This window comes from Amblyomma mixtum, chromosome 4 (assembly GCF_055824585.1).
Source record: "Amblyomma mixtum isolate Tamu chromosome 4, ASM5582458v1, whole genome shotgun sequence".
Classification (NCBI taxonomy): Eukaryota; Metazoa; Arthropoda; class Arachnida; order Ixodida; family Ixodidae; genus Amblyomma; species Amblyomma mixtum.
This window is the reverse complement of record NC_143015.1, coordinates 143560027-143576761: the sequence shown is the minus strand read 5'-3', so window position 1 is coordinate 143576761 and position 16735 is coordinate 143560027. Positions and strand designations below refer to the sequence as shown.

Below are 16735 nucleotides of genomic sequence, written 5' to 3'. Positions count from 1 at the left end.
GTAGATAAGAGGATAAAACCCGCAGGAACTTATTGTCCTAGAGCTCAGTGAACATAAAAGACTATCACACCACTGGTGCGCATAAACTTTGACCACAGTGTAAACAACACCAAGTTGAACCCGACTCCCCGACCCTTGCAAGATCATGCAGGAGATGAAACCCCGCTTCTCTCTCAAGCCTGTCCACAGTACAGTGTAAGCTACTGGTGCTAGGAGACCGCTTCCAGAAGTGCATTTTCATAACCTTGTAAGCTAGCCACCCCGCCTTTCCAGCCGCTGCCTCATTTCACAGCAGTCAGCAGCGAGATAAGCGTGTACTTTCTTTGCCACCAGATGTCACCACCATCTGCTTACACCACTGCAGAGTTTACACACCAGACCATTCCCACTGCGCTTCTAAACCATAATACGAGTTTTCCCAGCCCGACTAATTCCCCAGCCAATCTATGCGCCAATACGAAGACACCGTTTTCCTTTTCGCCGGCAAGCCGGCCCAGCAAAACTCCATCCCCACGCGACTAGCGTTTTTTCGCTCGAGGGCACCGCTGCCTCTGTGTTTTTATTCCCTTTTTTTTTCCGTTTTCTTTAGCTGCGATGGCCTTGTACGCGCCGTCCTATTTACAGAGAGGTGAGTGTGTGTGTGCGAGAGGGGAAAGGGCGCTTGTGCGTTGGCCATCATAACCGCTTCAGGGTGCGTTTCTTCTCTTTCGCGAGCTTGACGGCCTTGCTCTGGGGCGAGGAGCCGCCCTTGTGTTTGGCAGGCCGCGCGTGGATCTCAGTCATCATCCGGGCCCTCCGGCAGTAGTCATCATACCTGCAGAGAGAGAGAGAAAAGGGTGGGGGGAGGGGGAATGATCTAAAAACAAACAATGGCAGAGCAACTCATGAAACAACACATTAGGAGCCACAGCGTCTGAGTTTACAGGGAAAACTACGGAGTTTTCTTTCACAGGCACAACACTGCAGTGCCGTGATATCCCTCAGAAGCACCGCATTTTTCAACCGTCCAGACCGCAATATGACCCTATACAGCTGTCAGGTGTAGAAGGCTTATTTGAGCCAGAATTTCACCAGCTTGTTGTCCGTACACCAAACGTCTGTGCAATCCCTAGAAATAAAATGGCATTTCAAAACTGCACATCTCTCGCTACTCTTAACTGATGCACCCTATAGCGTATCAAGCAGCCTGTTCCTCCTGTAAAAGTTGGGGCGTTTCAGAAAGTGGATAAATAAAAATAACGAACAAAAAATTCCGAGCCAGACTAGATACAAGCAAGTTCAGCAACGAAGTGGCAGAAAATCTGCACAAATTGCTGCGCAAATAAATCAGTAGACTCACAACACACAGGCCTGTAGGTCGCAGTTCCACCTTCACTGCACAATAATACCAGATTAGTAGTAATGATGCAAAAAGTTGCCCTAATATATTCAAGTGCCTAGCCCATAGTTTTAGTGAAGTGTGTGTGTTGACATCACCGCAGCATAACCATGGAAATGGTCAGTGATGGCCGATACCTGCACAAGACTGCCTGCAAGCTTCGTGTTACCACCAACCACCGTCTGAGGTACAAAATGAGATAACTGAAGCACTTGGAGAACTCCAACAACACAACATGATGTTCAGTACAAGAACTGAAGCATCTAGGCAAACTGTGCAAGTTTACTGCATACTCATCTTCACACAGCCTGGCATGCGCACAGGAACCAAAGCCGCACTGGAAGCTGGGCCAAGAGATATATAAGCCTCTTTCGCACACCTACGCACGTGGCATTAACCTCTCTCAAGGCCTCAACACCTGACTGCTTCCCGTCTGCCTAGGGCTGAACACATCTAAAACCTAAATCAGTGGCGTGATCTTGTAAATCACTTCTTGTAAATTGCTAGAATTATGTGTACTCTTTTTCACACCTTACAGATTTTAGATGGACAATGAGAATGATGCCGTCAGGTTTGCCTTTTTAACAATATCCAATAGCTGAGCCTCTTGAGACTCCGCTAATAAGAAAAATTTTTTCCCCTACATCGAATGGAACCCACAACGAAGATGATGAAATTCGAGTGTCACTGGCTTGCTTCATTTATGTATTCCTTGTACAGTTCTGTTCTCCCCTTCACTGCACAATAATACCGGATTAGTAGTAATGATGCAAAAGCTACTCTAATATATTAAGCCAAAAGGCTTTAATGGCTCATTCTCGTGTCCCATTACATCCAGCTCAAGCTGTCAAACGGATGACGGGTGTCCACGGAGATATGTGAGACAGCATTTCCTTCGGCCCCTCTTTCTTCTTTCACTCCCACTTCCTCCCTTCCTTTTTACAATGCAGTTCAGGTGCTCAGCAAGATGAGAGAATTACTGTGCCATTTCCTCTCCTCAAAAATGGCTTGCATTCCGAGGTGTTTGCAACGGGGTCGCGCCAAACGGGCGATGGTATTCAGTGGACTCCCGGCAGCGCTGCAATGCACTGTCGCGTTCCACCCCTAAAGGCAAGGCTTAAGCGGGATTAATTAGTTATTAGTCATTAATCCGTAATTAATCGTTGATTAATGATTAGCCGTTACTTAGTAATTAGTAGTTAATTATGTGTGACGTCACCCTAAGGTACGTCACCAGTGCCACAGAGGCAAAGTGGTGCGGAAAACGCTTTCGCCTCTACCCACTTCAGACAGTCAAAGTGCCCCCTGAACTTTTCAAGTGCCCAGCCCATAGTTTTAATAAAAATGTGCGTTGACATCAACGGGCCGGTGGTGGCTGATACCTGCATTACACATCCCGCCAGCTCCATTTTTTGTGACAGCAGCACCTGTGTCATTTGACAGTGGCTCAACCCAGGCCAACCTCAACTTGTCCTCAAAGCCCTACCAACTGTGCATGACTGCTACCTAAATGCGCTTCGTCCTTGCACCAGCCTTCCCCAGTGAACAGCACAAGAGAGACACCGCGACCGAACGGCACCCCGAGGTACCTCTCGAGCAGCATGCGGCCGGCCTCCTCGTTGAGCGCTGACTCGGGGTTGGGCGCAATCAGCAGGCACTTGATGGTGAGCAAGATCTGCTGGAGGCCCAGGTCGGGCTTCCAGTCCTTCTTCAGGGTGTTCACGCAGATCTCCCCCGACGGAACCGCCACGTTGGGGTGGAAGATGCGCGTGGTGAAAAAGCCGCGCGGGGGAGATGCTGGAAAGTCCTTCGGCAGCACCTGCGACGCCACAACACAGTTACTCCCCGGGGAAAGGCCATCTGTCGACACGAGCTGAGCGTCTCGCTGCGTTGCACGCAACATGTGTCCTTCGATTCTGGTCTTCCTCTAAATATGTGCTTATGCATTGCAAACTTGCCCCGTGTATACATTTACTTATTTCTATACCCTACGGCCCACAAGGTATTACATAGGGGGGGGGGCTGTTCAGTATGTACGAAAATCTTGACAGTACAGGTAACTACAGGAGTGGCAACAATGTCTTACATTGAAGCTCACCCCGAAGGTTCTGCGCACACCCTCAACTTTTGCACACAGAACGGTTTAAGCAAATGCGGTCACGCTTAAAACAGAAATGCTTGAGATGTGGTCTTTTACTAACTTTTACCACTGTCTACCAGTCCTTAGTAAAAATAAGAGACTGCACTGTGCTGCCGAAGTTCCTGCCAACCCCCAAGGCAGCCCTGAAAGCTGCAAGCTGCCTGCAGGTGAAACTAGACTAGTTTGCCAAATTCTGCACCTGCCAACCATGGAACACAAGCAAGCCAGATTCAGTTAAAAGCCGAAGTGAAGTAACACAAAATTGATGAGAGTCAAGTCAGCAGTGCAAATCCACATTACTGCAATAATTATGCACCTAGTATTATGACAATAACCCAGCAATGCCCAGCATACTTCCCGTAAGCGCCATTTCAATGTCTGGCACTGTACTGAAGCCACAATTTGCACTCCTGTGATACATTAGCTAACATCACTCTCTCTGTTGACACCACTCCTGCGTCTAGCCACCAATTCCTGATCTACGCATCACATCAAAGTGCAACCACACACACACACACACACACACACATGCTAAAGTCTTCACCACAAAATACCACCCTTGCTCCCACTGCTAGATTTCTCCCTTAAACTTCAAACTGAAGGATGTCTGTTTGCACAAGGCCGGTTTCCAGCCCAGCACATACAACTGCTTTGTATGGCGCACCAGAAAACGTAATAATCTATACCAGTGGCTGACTGCAACAGGTCACTATCTGTCCTAACAGCTTCTCCCAAAGGTGCAAAGCAACCGCTGAAATCAGTCTTTCATTGGTGTTTTCTGGTACAAACTATCCACAAAGAGCTATTTTTCAAATTTATTCTGACAATGTTCGTCATGCTTCAAGTCCGGCAGAACTCACGAATGCAGCAGGAAACACTCCTCACTGAAAATCCTCCAACGGACCCGCACAGACCAGTTATCATAACGTCACGGTCAACCAACTTGCTGCTTGCACTAACCTGCCACCTGCGGTGCCATAGTAGCAGGCACAAGGTGGCTCACGTGACATCGTGACAACAGGCCAAGACCATTTTTAGGAGGGCATCCTTCGAGGGGCAACTGTTTCCACCATGTTCTTGAGTTGCATCCGACTCTCGAATATCTTTGCAACATGCATCATCATCATCATCATCATCAGCCTGACTACACCCACTGCAGGGCAAAGGCCTCTCCCATGTCTCTCCAATTAACCCTGTCCTTCGCCAGCTGCGGCCACCGCATCCCCGCAAACTTCTTAAGTCTCATCCGCCCACCTAACTTTCTGCCGTCCCCTGCTACGTTTGCCTTCTCTCAGAATCCACTCCGCTACCCTTTAAGGACCAGCGGTTATCTTGCCTTCGCATTACATGCCCTGCCCAAGCCCACTTCTTCCTCCTGACTTCAACTAAGATGTCATTAACCCGCGTTTGTTCCCTCACCCACTCCGCCCACTTCCGATCTCTTAACATTCTCGTGTTGCGTCTTCTCTCCTACTTTGGTCCTCGTTTTTGGCGCTAACTTCATCATGAATGTCTTAACATTACACCTATCATTTTTCTTTCCATAGCTCGCTGCATTGACCTTAACTTAAGCTGAACCCTCTTCGTTAGCCTCCATGTTTCCGCCCCATAGGTGAGTACCGGTAAGATACACCTGTTGTATACTTCTCTCTTGAGGGATATTGGTAAACTGTCATTCATGATCTGAGAGAACCTGCCATATGCGCTCCACCCCATTCTGCAACATACAGTACCACCATTTTGTACCAGGTGTCAAAGAAAACAGCTTGTTCTACCAGTCGCATTTGAGGCACGAAGTACGAGGGAAACTGAGATGCAGAAAACCAGGCAAACTAATTAATAAAGAAAGTAAGACAGTGCAGTACAGTACCAGGCGCAGTTTGAAGACACCGCCGGCGTAAGGGGTGCCCTGAGGCCCCTCAATGGTGGCCTCGATGTCGGTGACATCTTCCTCGTTGACAATGACGCGTATGCCTTCGGGTGGCTGTCGAACCAGCTCACAGAGCTCCCTCGACACCTGCCGCAGCACTTGCGGCGGAAGGTTTTCGACGTTCGAGCTCTGCGCACCGTAAAAAGAGGCCCATGGCCAACTCCGCATCAACCACCGATGGCTTTCACGACTCTAGAAGAACTGTGCACAATAGGCTACACAGCATAATGCAACAGTGTCTTAAAAGTGGTTTGTGGTGGTTTAGTAAAGCAGGAAGCACGCTGGACAAGCATGAACTACTCGGGTGCGTCCACAGGATCGCGGGAAAGGCACACATTCAAGAGAGGGACCGTGTTGTGTGCGCTCTTGTCCTCTCCGTTCTCCCTGGGTTCTGCGTGTTTTTTCTGTGCGCCGTTTTTAGGTGGTGGTTTACCGTCCCAAAGAGACTCTCAGGCTATGAGGGACGCCGTAGTGGAGGGCTCCGGAAATTTCGTCCACCTGGGGTTCTTTAACGTGCACTGACATCGCACAGTACACGGGCCTCTAGAATTTCACCTCCATCAAAATTCGGCCGCCGTGGCCGGATTTTTTTATAAAAATACTCGTCACACTACACAGCATGCTCTCAATGATTAGAATTCGGGCTATTCATACCTTGGGGTTAAACAAATTTTTAGTCTCCTCCCTACACACTAAATTGCACAGCTCAGACTGTACTTCCAATTAAAGGGCCATACTTGGGACAACTTCATCCAATTATTTGTTCTCAGCAAAAATTGATTCTCTGGATTTTTCTGACTACGTTGACGTTTGTCCAACAGCAAAAGATGCCTTTATCGCTGAGAAAACAGAATTTCAAATCTTCCCGGCCCCGAATCCAAATTCGTGAAGTCTACAACGAAGGAGGACCGGTTGCAGCTGTTTTTGAAGTGAATGCTGGGAAAACCACGCTGAAAATTCAGAGTAATCGAATGCATTTTTACTTGCGAGATCGCCAGCCGATATCAACACCTGTATATCATTTCTGGTCTTCTCTAGCTCAGAAAAGCTCCGTTGTAGGCGAGAGTGGGACCTCTGAGACTAGAACACTGTACCCTACACTCTAAACATAAAGGAGTTAAAGGGCAGTAATACCCCTGTCACACGAGCACTTTAAAGGCATTTGAAGAAAAAGACATCTCACACAAAGGAGTTGCATCCGCAGACACACGCCAAAGTTTAATAATAATAATAATAATAAGAGGGATTTATTCATCACAACGATGAAAAGGGCCGAGGAAAAAAGCCAGCAAGGCTTGACGAGCCCTCGGCCCCTTCACATACAAAGGCATCAGGGGAACAAAGAATACATATTGTGCAACAGTACCACAATAACAAAAATAGTACTACAAACTTTTGATGCAAACATTGAATAAAAAGGAAAAATGAAAAGATTATAAACCAGACTAATTTTTTAAACACAGGAAATGTTTACAAAGGTCACGGATCGGCGTACTAATTATGTCAATATTTTTGTGATGTAACGTGTTTAGGTGTTTAGGCAGCTGGAAGGCAATCATTTGGAATCCGTAGTTTGTTCTTGGAGTTTTAGTCTGCCACGGGGAGTGTTGTCTAATGTTATACAGCTTCTCGCTCGGTGTTAGGCAGGCCAGTGTCCCCAAATAATCAATATGACGAAGTAGCTCCTTCTTATACCTAGAAAGCAGTTGATAACTATAGATGTCAAAAATTTTCATAATACATGCATCTTCAAAGTACTGGCTTGTATGCTGGTTTCCTTTCAGTGCCAGGTTTTTTTACTCACATCTGCACACCCCCTGCCGGGTTTTTTTGCATGTTAGTTTCCTGGAAATTTTTTGCTAGTAACGGACTAAAATGCTCTACAGGACATGTAGATATGTTTATTCAGGATAATCTTATAGATATTAGTTGTAATGAATCAAATCTTCCGGCACCAATCTGGCCTGTCGAATTTCCTCCTTTTACGCGGATTTTTCGGTGGCAGGGGGACTTCATCGCTGTCATCACTCGACAAGGCACTTAGGTCGGCTCCTTCCTCGTTCTCATTATCATTCGACTCCGAATTCACAAGCAATTTTGAATTTCTTCGTCCGTCAAAGCGCGGACGGGTGTGGCACATAGCCTCATGGCTGCTGTGCGCAGACCAAAACTAAGTGACTCGGATGTGAAAACATGCGCGCCATCTGTTGTTTAAAATTTATCCTACAAAATCTATGAATTTACGGAGTCTCCCCATAGATGGCGCTACATGTTTGCTTAGTTTTTTTTTACACAAGTATTATCGGGAGCGGCAGGGGGCGAGTTAAAAAGCCAAAACGAGTTAACTCGGGACGGGCAGGGGGTGTGCATATGTGGTAGCCCGAGTTATCTCGGGAGCGGCAGATTAAGGGTTAATCTCCTTTTCAGAAGCGGTCTTTTCCGAAACCGGAGATCGCCGATCTCTTTTACGGCTGGAAAGGCGTAGCCTCCAACGCAGTGGGCACCAGTAATTATCATGCAATAAAGAAACGAAGCAAAAGTGCATTTTTATTTCAAGTGTACACATCACAAAAAAGGGTTTTGTCTTTCGCTGAACCTTAAGTAGGCGCAATTTTGCAGTTTTTGCACGGCACTCTCGTAAACAGTGGCCGAAGGTTGCTAGACAAACATGTAAACTTTGCTACTTCTGCGAACGCTCTTGGAGCTACCTTATTAAATCATCTTTAATTCAACCTTTTCGAATAAACTGTATCTAAATTCACTAAAACAAGCATATTATAATACGTTTCTAATTTCTATATTGACATACGTTGGTTTATTCTAACTGGTTTTGTTTCAGAATCTAGCGCCATGCTTTCCATAGCGTGTTCGGAAGGAAACAATAAAAGGAGATCGCGACGCGCCGTGTGTCTGCAGCGCAACTCCTTTTAATTAGAGGTCTTTCAACTCGGTAAAGGACTGCTTAGGTAAAAGAGTTTTTGCGTGCTCGTGTGACAGAGGTATAAGTAAGCTGTCCTCTCTAGCCCACTCCCTCAAGTGCACGATCATGTCATGCCCTCAAAAAACAAAGGTTACATATTCGGCAATTTTTTTTTATGTCCTCAAGTGACCTCTGGTCGACCCACACTAAAACAACACGAGAGAAGAAACTGAATAAATTAGTTAATTATCGGGCAAAAGCTAATTTCATGCGGCAATTTATATTTAAATGTCCTGAGCATAACTACAAAAGGCAAAAAAAAAAACGATTTGTTGCTTGTACTCCTTTAAGAAGTCATCCGTCTACAGAGCAATGATAACTGAAATAGTGAGAAATCTAAGCACCATCTATTCCTTTTGCCTACCAGTCATGCTGGCTTAGTGGTCAAGCCATTCAGCTGCTGAGCCCAAAGACACACAACTGAATCTGTGCTACAGCAGCCACATTAGAATGCAGGCAAAAATGCAATACCACCTGTGTGCTGTGCGATATCAGGAAACTTCAAAGAACTGCAGGCGGTCTAAAATTATTCCGGAGCCCCCCACTGCAGTGTCTGATTGCCCGCGTTGAGCTGTAGGACATTAAACCCCATATAGCACTTTCTTTCTGTTTTGAGCCAAGGAAGCCATTGCAGCGTAGCACTATTCCAATGGTCCCCTGTGCCCAAACAAGCCGCTTGAGCGGGATACACTAACTGACAAGCAATGTTTAAAGGTGCACTGAAGAGGATTCTGAACTTGTCTTTTTGCTGCGGGAACTCGATCCACACGTTCCTAGCATTCTTAGAAACTGCAACTTATTGCCCTGTATGGCCGATTTCCCTAGCTAAATCGAATTAACGTCCGGCTCCCACCTTTATTTTTTGAATTCTGCCCGTACGGTGGGCGGAGTCGACCAACGCGTGGAGTGGCTTTCAGCCAGCTCCGTGGAGGCTTTGCTTTCGCTTTATTTTGTTTTTTAGGTCTCCATGAATAAATAGTTTCATTCGCAGATAACATAGCCGCAAAATAAGCCCGAAGAAATAAAAATACGCGCGGACTATTCGCTACTACAGACTACTACGTATTACTCTGCCGATGGCAGAGCGGCAAGGCGCTCCATGCGTTGGTCGACTCCGCCCACCGTACGGGGGAGGATTAAAAAAAAAGGCGGGAGCCGGACGTTAATTCTATTTAATTAGGGAAATCGGCCACACAGGGCAATAAATCAAGGTTTCTAAGAAAGCTCGGAACGTGTAGATCGAGTTCCCGCGGCAAAAAGACAAGTTCAGATTCCTCTTCAGTGCACCTTCAATCATAACAACACACTTCCAGCAATGGTGGCAGACACGTTCGTTTTGACCTAGATCATATTGTAATGACTTTAAGATTACATCCTTGCATAACTCAACAGCTGTACCAGAACATTTTCCACTAGGATTGCGGCTCCCACCACTGCTGGCAAATGATATTCTCTACCAGTGGCATGGTGCAGTTGCTCATAGTGTAAACAAATTAATTTCCGCGGAGTTCTAATTTTAGAGTTTTTTTTTCCGAATCACCTAGACCTCGCGAAAAATTCATCCTGCGAATAATTTCGCTGAAGCGAAGCGCCAAAGGGCCTAGCCCCTCTGCTTCGCGAATTGTAGTACTTGCAAATAAGTCATTCACTGCAGCTGACAAATTCTTTCTTGCTGCAAACTGCAACAGGAATTGTGCACACGTAAGCTGCAGGCACAGTTAGTGTCAGATTCTGCACACAGCTCAGAGACCCACTGGCGGTCAAGTAAAACGCAGGGTTTCCCAGGAGTGCGACAAGTCAAAAGCACGAGTCTGACTCAACAGCAGCATGAACTTAGCCACAGCAGCTTTCACACCTAAGTTCAGTAGAGTGGTAATTTAACCCTGCAACTGGCCAGCCAACAAAGCTGTAGTCCGTTTGTCTGTTCCAAACTGGAGTATGCAGCAGTTGTATGGGATCCTCATACTAAAAAGAATATAATGAATTTAGAGCGTGTTCAAAGGAAGGCTATCAGATTCATCTTTAGTAAATATAAAAGAGAGGATTCTCCGTCTTTAATAATGCTTGCAAATAAAATCAGTACGCTGGAAAACAGGCGGAAGATAAGTCGTCTCCAATTTTTACATAACATTATAAATGGAAAAAGCGCACTTCAGCGACCTCATTGCGTAAAACCTCTAAGTTCACGCCAGACAAGACACAGACAACCTTTCACTTACGCCAATATTTTCTAAAACAAAATCCCATATGAATAGTTTCTTTCCACGTACTATACATGAATGGAATTCTATACCTGTCGAGGTATTGCAGTCACAAAACTTTGCAGAAGAGCTGGAAAAACTTCTTCCATAAACTAACTGAAACAAAAGCAGTGTTCGCAGTCTGTTATGTTTTCCTAACTCCTTCACTCTGTGATGCCTTTTTTTTTCCCCCAGAAACAGTTCTGTTGTTTTGAGTAAAAATTGCCCGCCTGTTTGTTATTTCACATGTGCCACTCTTCATGTTTTGTTAGTTATTGTGCTGGTGCCAGAATGTATTCATTGAGTAACACTGCTACACCCAGCATTATTTTTCGTTAGTGTTTGTTGTTGTTTTGCATTGTCACACTTTTTACTGTATTGCCCCTCCTGCTAGGGCCAGTTTATTGGCCTGCAGTATCAATAAATAATAATAATAATAAAATAAAAAATACCTGAACACTACTTTCCTCAACACTGCCGAGCAACCTGGCACTGGGAACGAGTAAGCCAGCCATGACAATGCAATCCACAGAAAGAACCTTGGCTATCCATGATTTTTAATGCAGAAGCACCTTATCATCCGAGCTACTTTTCAAAAACCTGCCCTCGTTCTCATGTACAGGTGCAGTCGATAAGAGCGGGAATAAGCGAGCACCGCTCACAGCAGGTCTACTGCATGCCTGTGACAAGATTAGAGGAGGGCCCAATAATGCTTGCATGTCGCATGCTTTAGGAGAGACTGCAGTACATGGCAAATAGGGCGGCAGTACACTAATTTAGCGTGTCCTGCGGTTTATGAAATTTCAAGATGATGTTTTTGAAACCGAACAACTAACATTACAGGCACACCCCACACGCTGGCCCTTTAAGCAAGCCAGAGAAATTAAAATGCATTACGTTTAAAGCATTTTATGCAGGTTTGAGGACTAGGTTTTCACATGCAACTCATGTCATGCATGAGAAACGTGCAGAGAAGAATCAGGTGAGATAACTCTTATGACATGCACATTAAAGGGCCACTCAGAAGTTTATTTGCTATCCACACATTAAGGAAATTAATGAAATTTGCCAGTTTTCTGGCCACAATAGGAGAGATTTTTATGGAAAACTTTGCATGTGGTGACGTCACGAGTTGTACATCATCGATATTCGCTCTGCGTTTGCTGAAGGAAAAAATTTACACCTAGTTTTTGATCATTCCAGATAAATTAATGATTGAAACTGTTACTTAAGGTTGCCTGTTTGGCCAATCACTGTGCACAAGTGAGGTTTTGACAGTATCCGTGATGTTGTACCTCGGTCGAAACCCAGTTTCGGCTTCCTGGTTATTGCTCCTTTATATTTCTTTTCCTCATTATTTGAAAAATACGAAGGTCTAAAAAAAATTCTATAGTAAGCTCAAAAGTTTGCAAATCCTCTGGAGTTGACCTTTGAACACTGGTAGGGCTTAGGCTAGTTGGCTGTGCATTATAGGATTGTAAGAGTGTCCAAAATGTGAAGACAGACAGAACGACACACAGTACACTTGTGGTTTGGTTTAGTTTATGGGGTTTAATGTCCCAAAGCGACTAAGGCTATGAGAGACGCCGTAGTGAAGGGCTCTGGAAATTTCAACCACCTGGGGTTCTTTAACATGCCTGCACTCTGTTGAAGTGGGTTTTTTTGTCTTTTATTAAGAGAGTGACTAAAACTATTTAAACAACTGAACTTGCACATTATAAAAGGATAGTTACTTGAAACACATGCTTTCGAGTGACGATGGTGGTTAAGCCCTTTTTAATAGGTCACCATAGTTAAGCCACCAGTACGCAACGAAGACAAATCTGTATGCACAGCAAAATCTCGGGAAATCAAGTTTGTCCCCGCCAGCAATGTTGCCAATCTGAGTACTCTCTACTTTGATATAGCTATTTTTGGAAGCAATTAGGTCCCGTAAGTCTCCTTCAGATGCGAGTAGCTTATTCACTCAGTTTCTTCAGACTAGTCCAAAATTTAGCCCTTTCCACTGGTCCCAGCAGTAACCTACCAAATCTTCAGTCTCGATAACTAGACACAGGTTCCCAAGTTTCACTTTAACTGAAATCTTGAACCATGTACACCAAGCTTTCTTGTCAGACACCGGTTCACTGCCATCTGATATGCTTGTCCTGAACATTTTTCACAAAGGTTTCAAGGTAAGATGGTGTGACCCTTGGCACTTACAGGATTACACACATCCTGCACATATCCTATCTACATCTAATGTGCATAGTTGCACATGGGAGTGCACATGTGCTGGTGATTTCAGGTTACAATTCTGAATCAACGCTACGAACGGACAAGTGAAAACAAGCAAGTCCACCACTCTGCCTATTGCACTGAACATCCTGTTAAGATGCAGTACCGTTCTAGTCACTCGATAAACAGGCAGTGCCACAAAACCACCAAACACCAACTACAAAACGACTCACGTTAAATTACTAGCGAACAAATAAAATAGGCGCCGCGCAAACATTTCCAAAAACCACGGGACAGCCTGCACGGTCCGTCAGCTACGTTAGCGAACGTAGCTAGTTCACAAACCGCATTTCTGTCAGCATCCACGCAACGCGCTCGAAACCAAATGCAGGGCAATTTTCCACGAAGGCCGACATGCGCTTTAGCGAACATCATGCCGACACTGATGCGCGCGAAAATTAAAGCGACGAAGGTCGGCACGCGTAGCGAAATATCGAGAAATGAATGGCTGCACATGCGCGAGCAGCAAGCCATAGACACGGGTTTGCAAGCCTTCGCAAAACGCTTTCGTTAGCACCGAAGCGTTAGGGTTGATGCACGCATATCCGCGCAGCAGCACCCTTTAGCTTGTTGGTCACCTAACGGAGTAAACAAATACTGAAACACAACATCGACGAGCAAAGTTGGGCAACCGCGTTACTGCTCGCAGCGGACCGTGAGCTGCGAAAACCGTTGCAGCGGCCAACCCGACGACGGGCGAATTTTCAAATTTAATACGCTGAAACTTGACTGCACAACAACTCTAGCTAAATTTCAACGTTCAACGAGCTGGGAGAGGACGGAGAAGTGATGAATTTGCAGTTCCACGCAATGTTTACGTCGGTCATTAAGCCTAATCGCGGGCGCGCAAAACTTGAGTGGCTCTCGGCAGCTTCGCGGCCTATTACAATGCTGTTTGAGGCGAGCAGAGGCTTTCACTCACGCTGGACATGGCGAGACGTGGCCAACCGACACACTTGGGGTCCGTTTCGGGACAGGCAAGGAAAACCCAGCGAGCAGCAACGCTCACAGCATCGGACGCACTGCCAGCACCGCCTGACACGGCTGAAACCGTTGGGCGATACCGTTGGGTACCGAAGCGAGCCGAAGACAGGAAGTCAAGTTTGAAACGGACCAATCGGATGGTCCGGTGCACGTTCTCCGGAAGCAGGTGCGTTCTTCGAACGAAAAAGCGCGCGATTTAAAAAAGACGCGGAAAATTAAAAATGAAAACTGATTTAGAGAAGGTGGTGGTGGTGGTTACAACTTTATTGCCACAAAATGGAAGGGTTTAGTTGGGGATAGGGTGAGTCCAGGGTAAAGGATTGGCGCAGTGAGTCTCATTTCTCCGTTGACTCGGGAACCCACGCCGTGCGGGAAGTGAAGGAAGTGAGAAAAGACGCCCCCCTGTCACTCTCTTTTTCTGTCTCTCTTTCAGTCAATACAAAATTGAACCTTTCCATATGTTGCATTCAAATTTGCAAATAAAGCCGTCGTCCCATCTTCGATCTCCCAGCTAACAGGACCCCTTTCGTTGCGTCGTCCAACTACTCATTTTCCTCTAAAACTGCTAATCATTCCAACAGTTCACCGCCTGTGTCTTGGCCACTCCTTCGTAGTGGGTATGTGCCATTCTACTTAAGGCCAACCAACCAACCAACCCCGGAATAATTTCTAGAGGCTCGTATTCCCGAGCTTTACCCCTGTTTCCAGCTATTAACTGTCAGGACCTTCTTGCAAGCATTTGAGTCTGCTCATGGTGGGGCTACACCTATTTTGTTTCCCGCCCGGCTCTCTTTCTCAGTCATCATTGGCCAAGGTTCCGTCTCCCTGAAGTTATTTTACTCATGACCTTTTTATCGAACTTTGCTGTAGATCTAGCTCAGTTTTGTGCGTAGAGTAGGTTCTGCAACATCCCCTGTTGATATTGCTTTTGATTATATTTTCCCACCTAACGCAAAGCATCTGCCTTCCAGGGGACTAACTAGTCTCCTCTCTGAACGGTACTATAGAGGCTAGAAGTTTTGAACGGTACTTTCCCACACCACACTGTGATTGCTACAGATGCGTCCGGGGCTGGCCTTAAGGCAGCGGTTGGTATTTTTTCAGAGTCTCCCTCTTGGAGTTTTTCGATTCGTGTCCCGGATTACACTCCCATATTTCTAGCGGAGTTTATGGCTCTTGGGGTGGCTGCTTTAAAGATCCCCCCCAGTGTCTCAGAGGTGATATTCCTCTCAGATTGCCTTTCTGTTTTGTTGGCGCTGGAGTCCGCACGGGACGCTTTCTTGAGCCGTGCACTGAGGTCTTTTATTCCTGTATGCGTGAAAGAGGTGCGCTTCGTTTGGATCCCATAGGTCACTGTGGTATTTTTCAAAACGATGCAGCAGACTTCTTAGCAAAGTCAGCTCAAAATGCACCAGTCGCCTGTATCGTCCCTAATCTCATCCTTTTCGTAATGTCTCATTTTCGGCGCTTTCAGCATACTACCGCCACCTGCAACGATCCCTTGCTCTCTACCGTTGACTACCGACATCTCATGTACCCATGGAAAGTTCGTGCATGTGAATCCCGGCAGTGTGAGGTAGCGATGACTCTCACGCGGTGCAGAATCCCCCGCTTAAATCTTTACTTATGCAGATGTGGGTTCAGTCCCTCAAACCTTTGCACGACTTGTGGAGACGTAGAAACAAGCATTCCCTACTCTATTGCCGGAGGTTTGCACATCAGAGAAGGACGTAACCGGAAATTCCAATTACTAGGTTGGGACTCACTTTGTCGGTCCCGCTTCTTCTCTCCTTCGGTGCTAGCGCCAGAGGTTTTGCATTGCATCAAGTTTGCGAATACCTCCACAGTTACATAATTGCTACCGGCAGATTCCATTGCTAACGGTATCCAAAATTTCCGCATTTAAAAAAATCTCAGTAATTTTTCTTGTATTCAATTCTCCAATCTTTCCGCCCGTTTATTTCTTTCTATTTCATTTTTAATTTTTTTTTTACGATTTACTCTTTATTCTGAATTCTTACCCAAAGTAAAATCATTAGCTTGGCACCAATTTACCTTCTTTTGGCTCTCCTCACTGAACCTTGGCCTATCCCCCATCGTGGGTATGCTTAATAACAATTTTTTACAACCTGGGACATTGCGCAGCGCACAGCCGCCTTTTGCGTTTCACCTCCATTGAAACGCAGCAGCCGCGTGCGGGCGTGCTGGGAACTTTTCATGGCAGCTCGGCAGTGCTTAAAAATTGGTTTGAGGAAAGAAAGGTCGCAGGAACTACCTCACTTCTCAGCGGACACTCGAACCGCACCGTTACGGGATGAAGTACGTAGGGCACCCCGAGCCCAACTGGTTTATGGAACAATTTCCAGTGGATTCCAGTTGGAACCATCTGGGTTCCAGTTGGTACCAACTGGAACCAGCTGGATATTGTTCCATAAACCACTTGGGCTGGGAAAGATTTTCACCAGGGGGGAACCGAAATAATTTGCGTATCGCACATTAAAAGATTCCCCGGAAGTCGAAATTTTGTACTTCGTAGTCTCACGGGGGTACTGTACTGCTCACCCATAGGCTATCGAGTTTAGTGTAGGCGAAACGCGATAGGTACCCGCGTGCTGTGCGATGTCAGTGCAGGTTAATCACAACTGGTCTAAGGTAATCCGGAGCCCTCCACTACGGCGTACTTCATAGCCCGCTTCGGAACGTTAAACCCCACAATTTACAACTTTTTATTTTTCTTGTAAGGCGGTTGACCGTGCAACACCAATGTGCTCTAAAGAACCCCAGGCGGTTGAAATTAATCCAGAGC

The 16735-nt window shown here is 46.0% G+C and overlaps 1 protein-coding gene across 1 annotated transcript; it reads right to left on the bottom strand.

Annotated features, from left to right (window-relative positions):
• Positions 1 to 494: 494 nt before the first annotated feature.
• LOC149348558 (ubiquitin-conjugating enzyme E2 S-like) lies at positions 495 to 14025 on the bottom strand. The gene is made up of 4 exons (XM_089588183.1): positions 13868 to 14025; positions 5389 to 5577; positions 2968 to 3197; positions 495 to 814 (listed from the first exon to the last, which is right to left on the bottom strand). Exons 1-4 carry the CDS (start codon positions 13874 to 13876, stop codon positions 676 to 678), a joined length of 567 nt encoding a protein of 188 aa, XP_089444309.1. The 5' UTR covers positions 13877 to 14025; the 3' UTR covers positions 495 to 675.
• Positions 14026 to 16735: the final 2710 nt, after the last annotated feature.

Excerpts from the sequence above, each read along its gene's own strand:
- LOC149348558 (XM_089588183.1), bottom strand. Across the intron at positions 3,198-5,388 it reads GTGTCTTCAAACTGCGCCTG|GTGCTGCCGAAGGACTTTCC; the intron begins GTACTGTACTGC and ends GTGGCGTCGCAG. Across the intron at positions 815-2,967 it reads GGCCGCATGCTGCTCGAGAG|GTATGATGACTACTGCCGGA; the intron begins GTACCTCGGGGT and ends CTCTCTCTGCAG.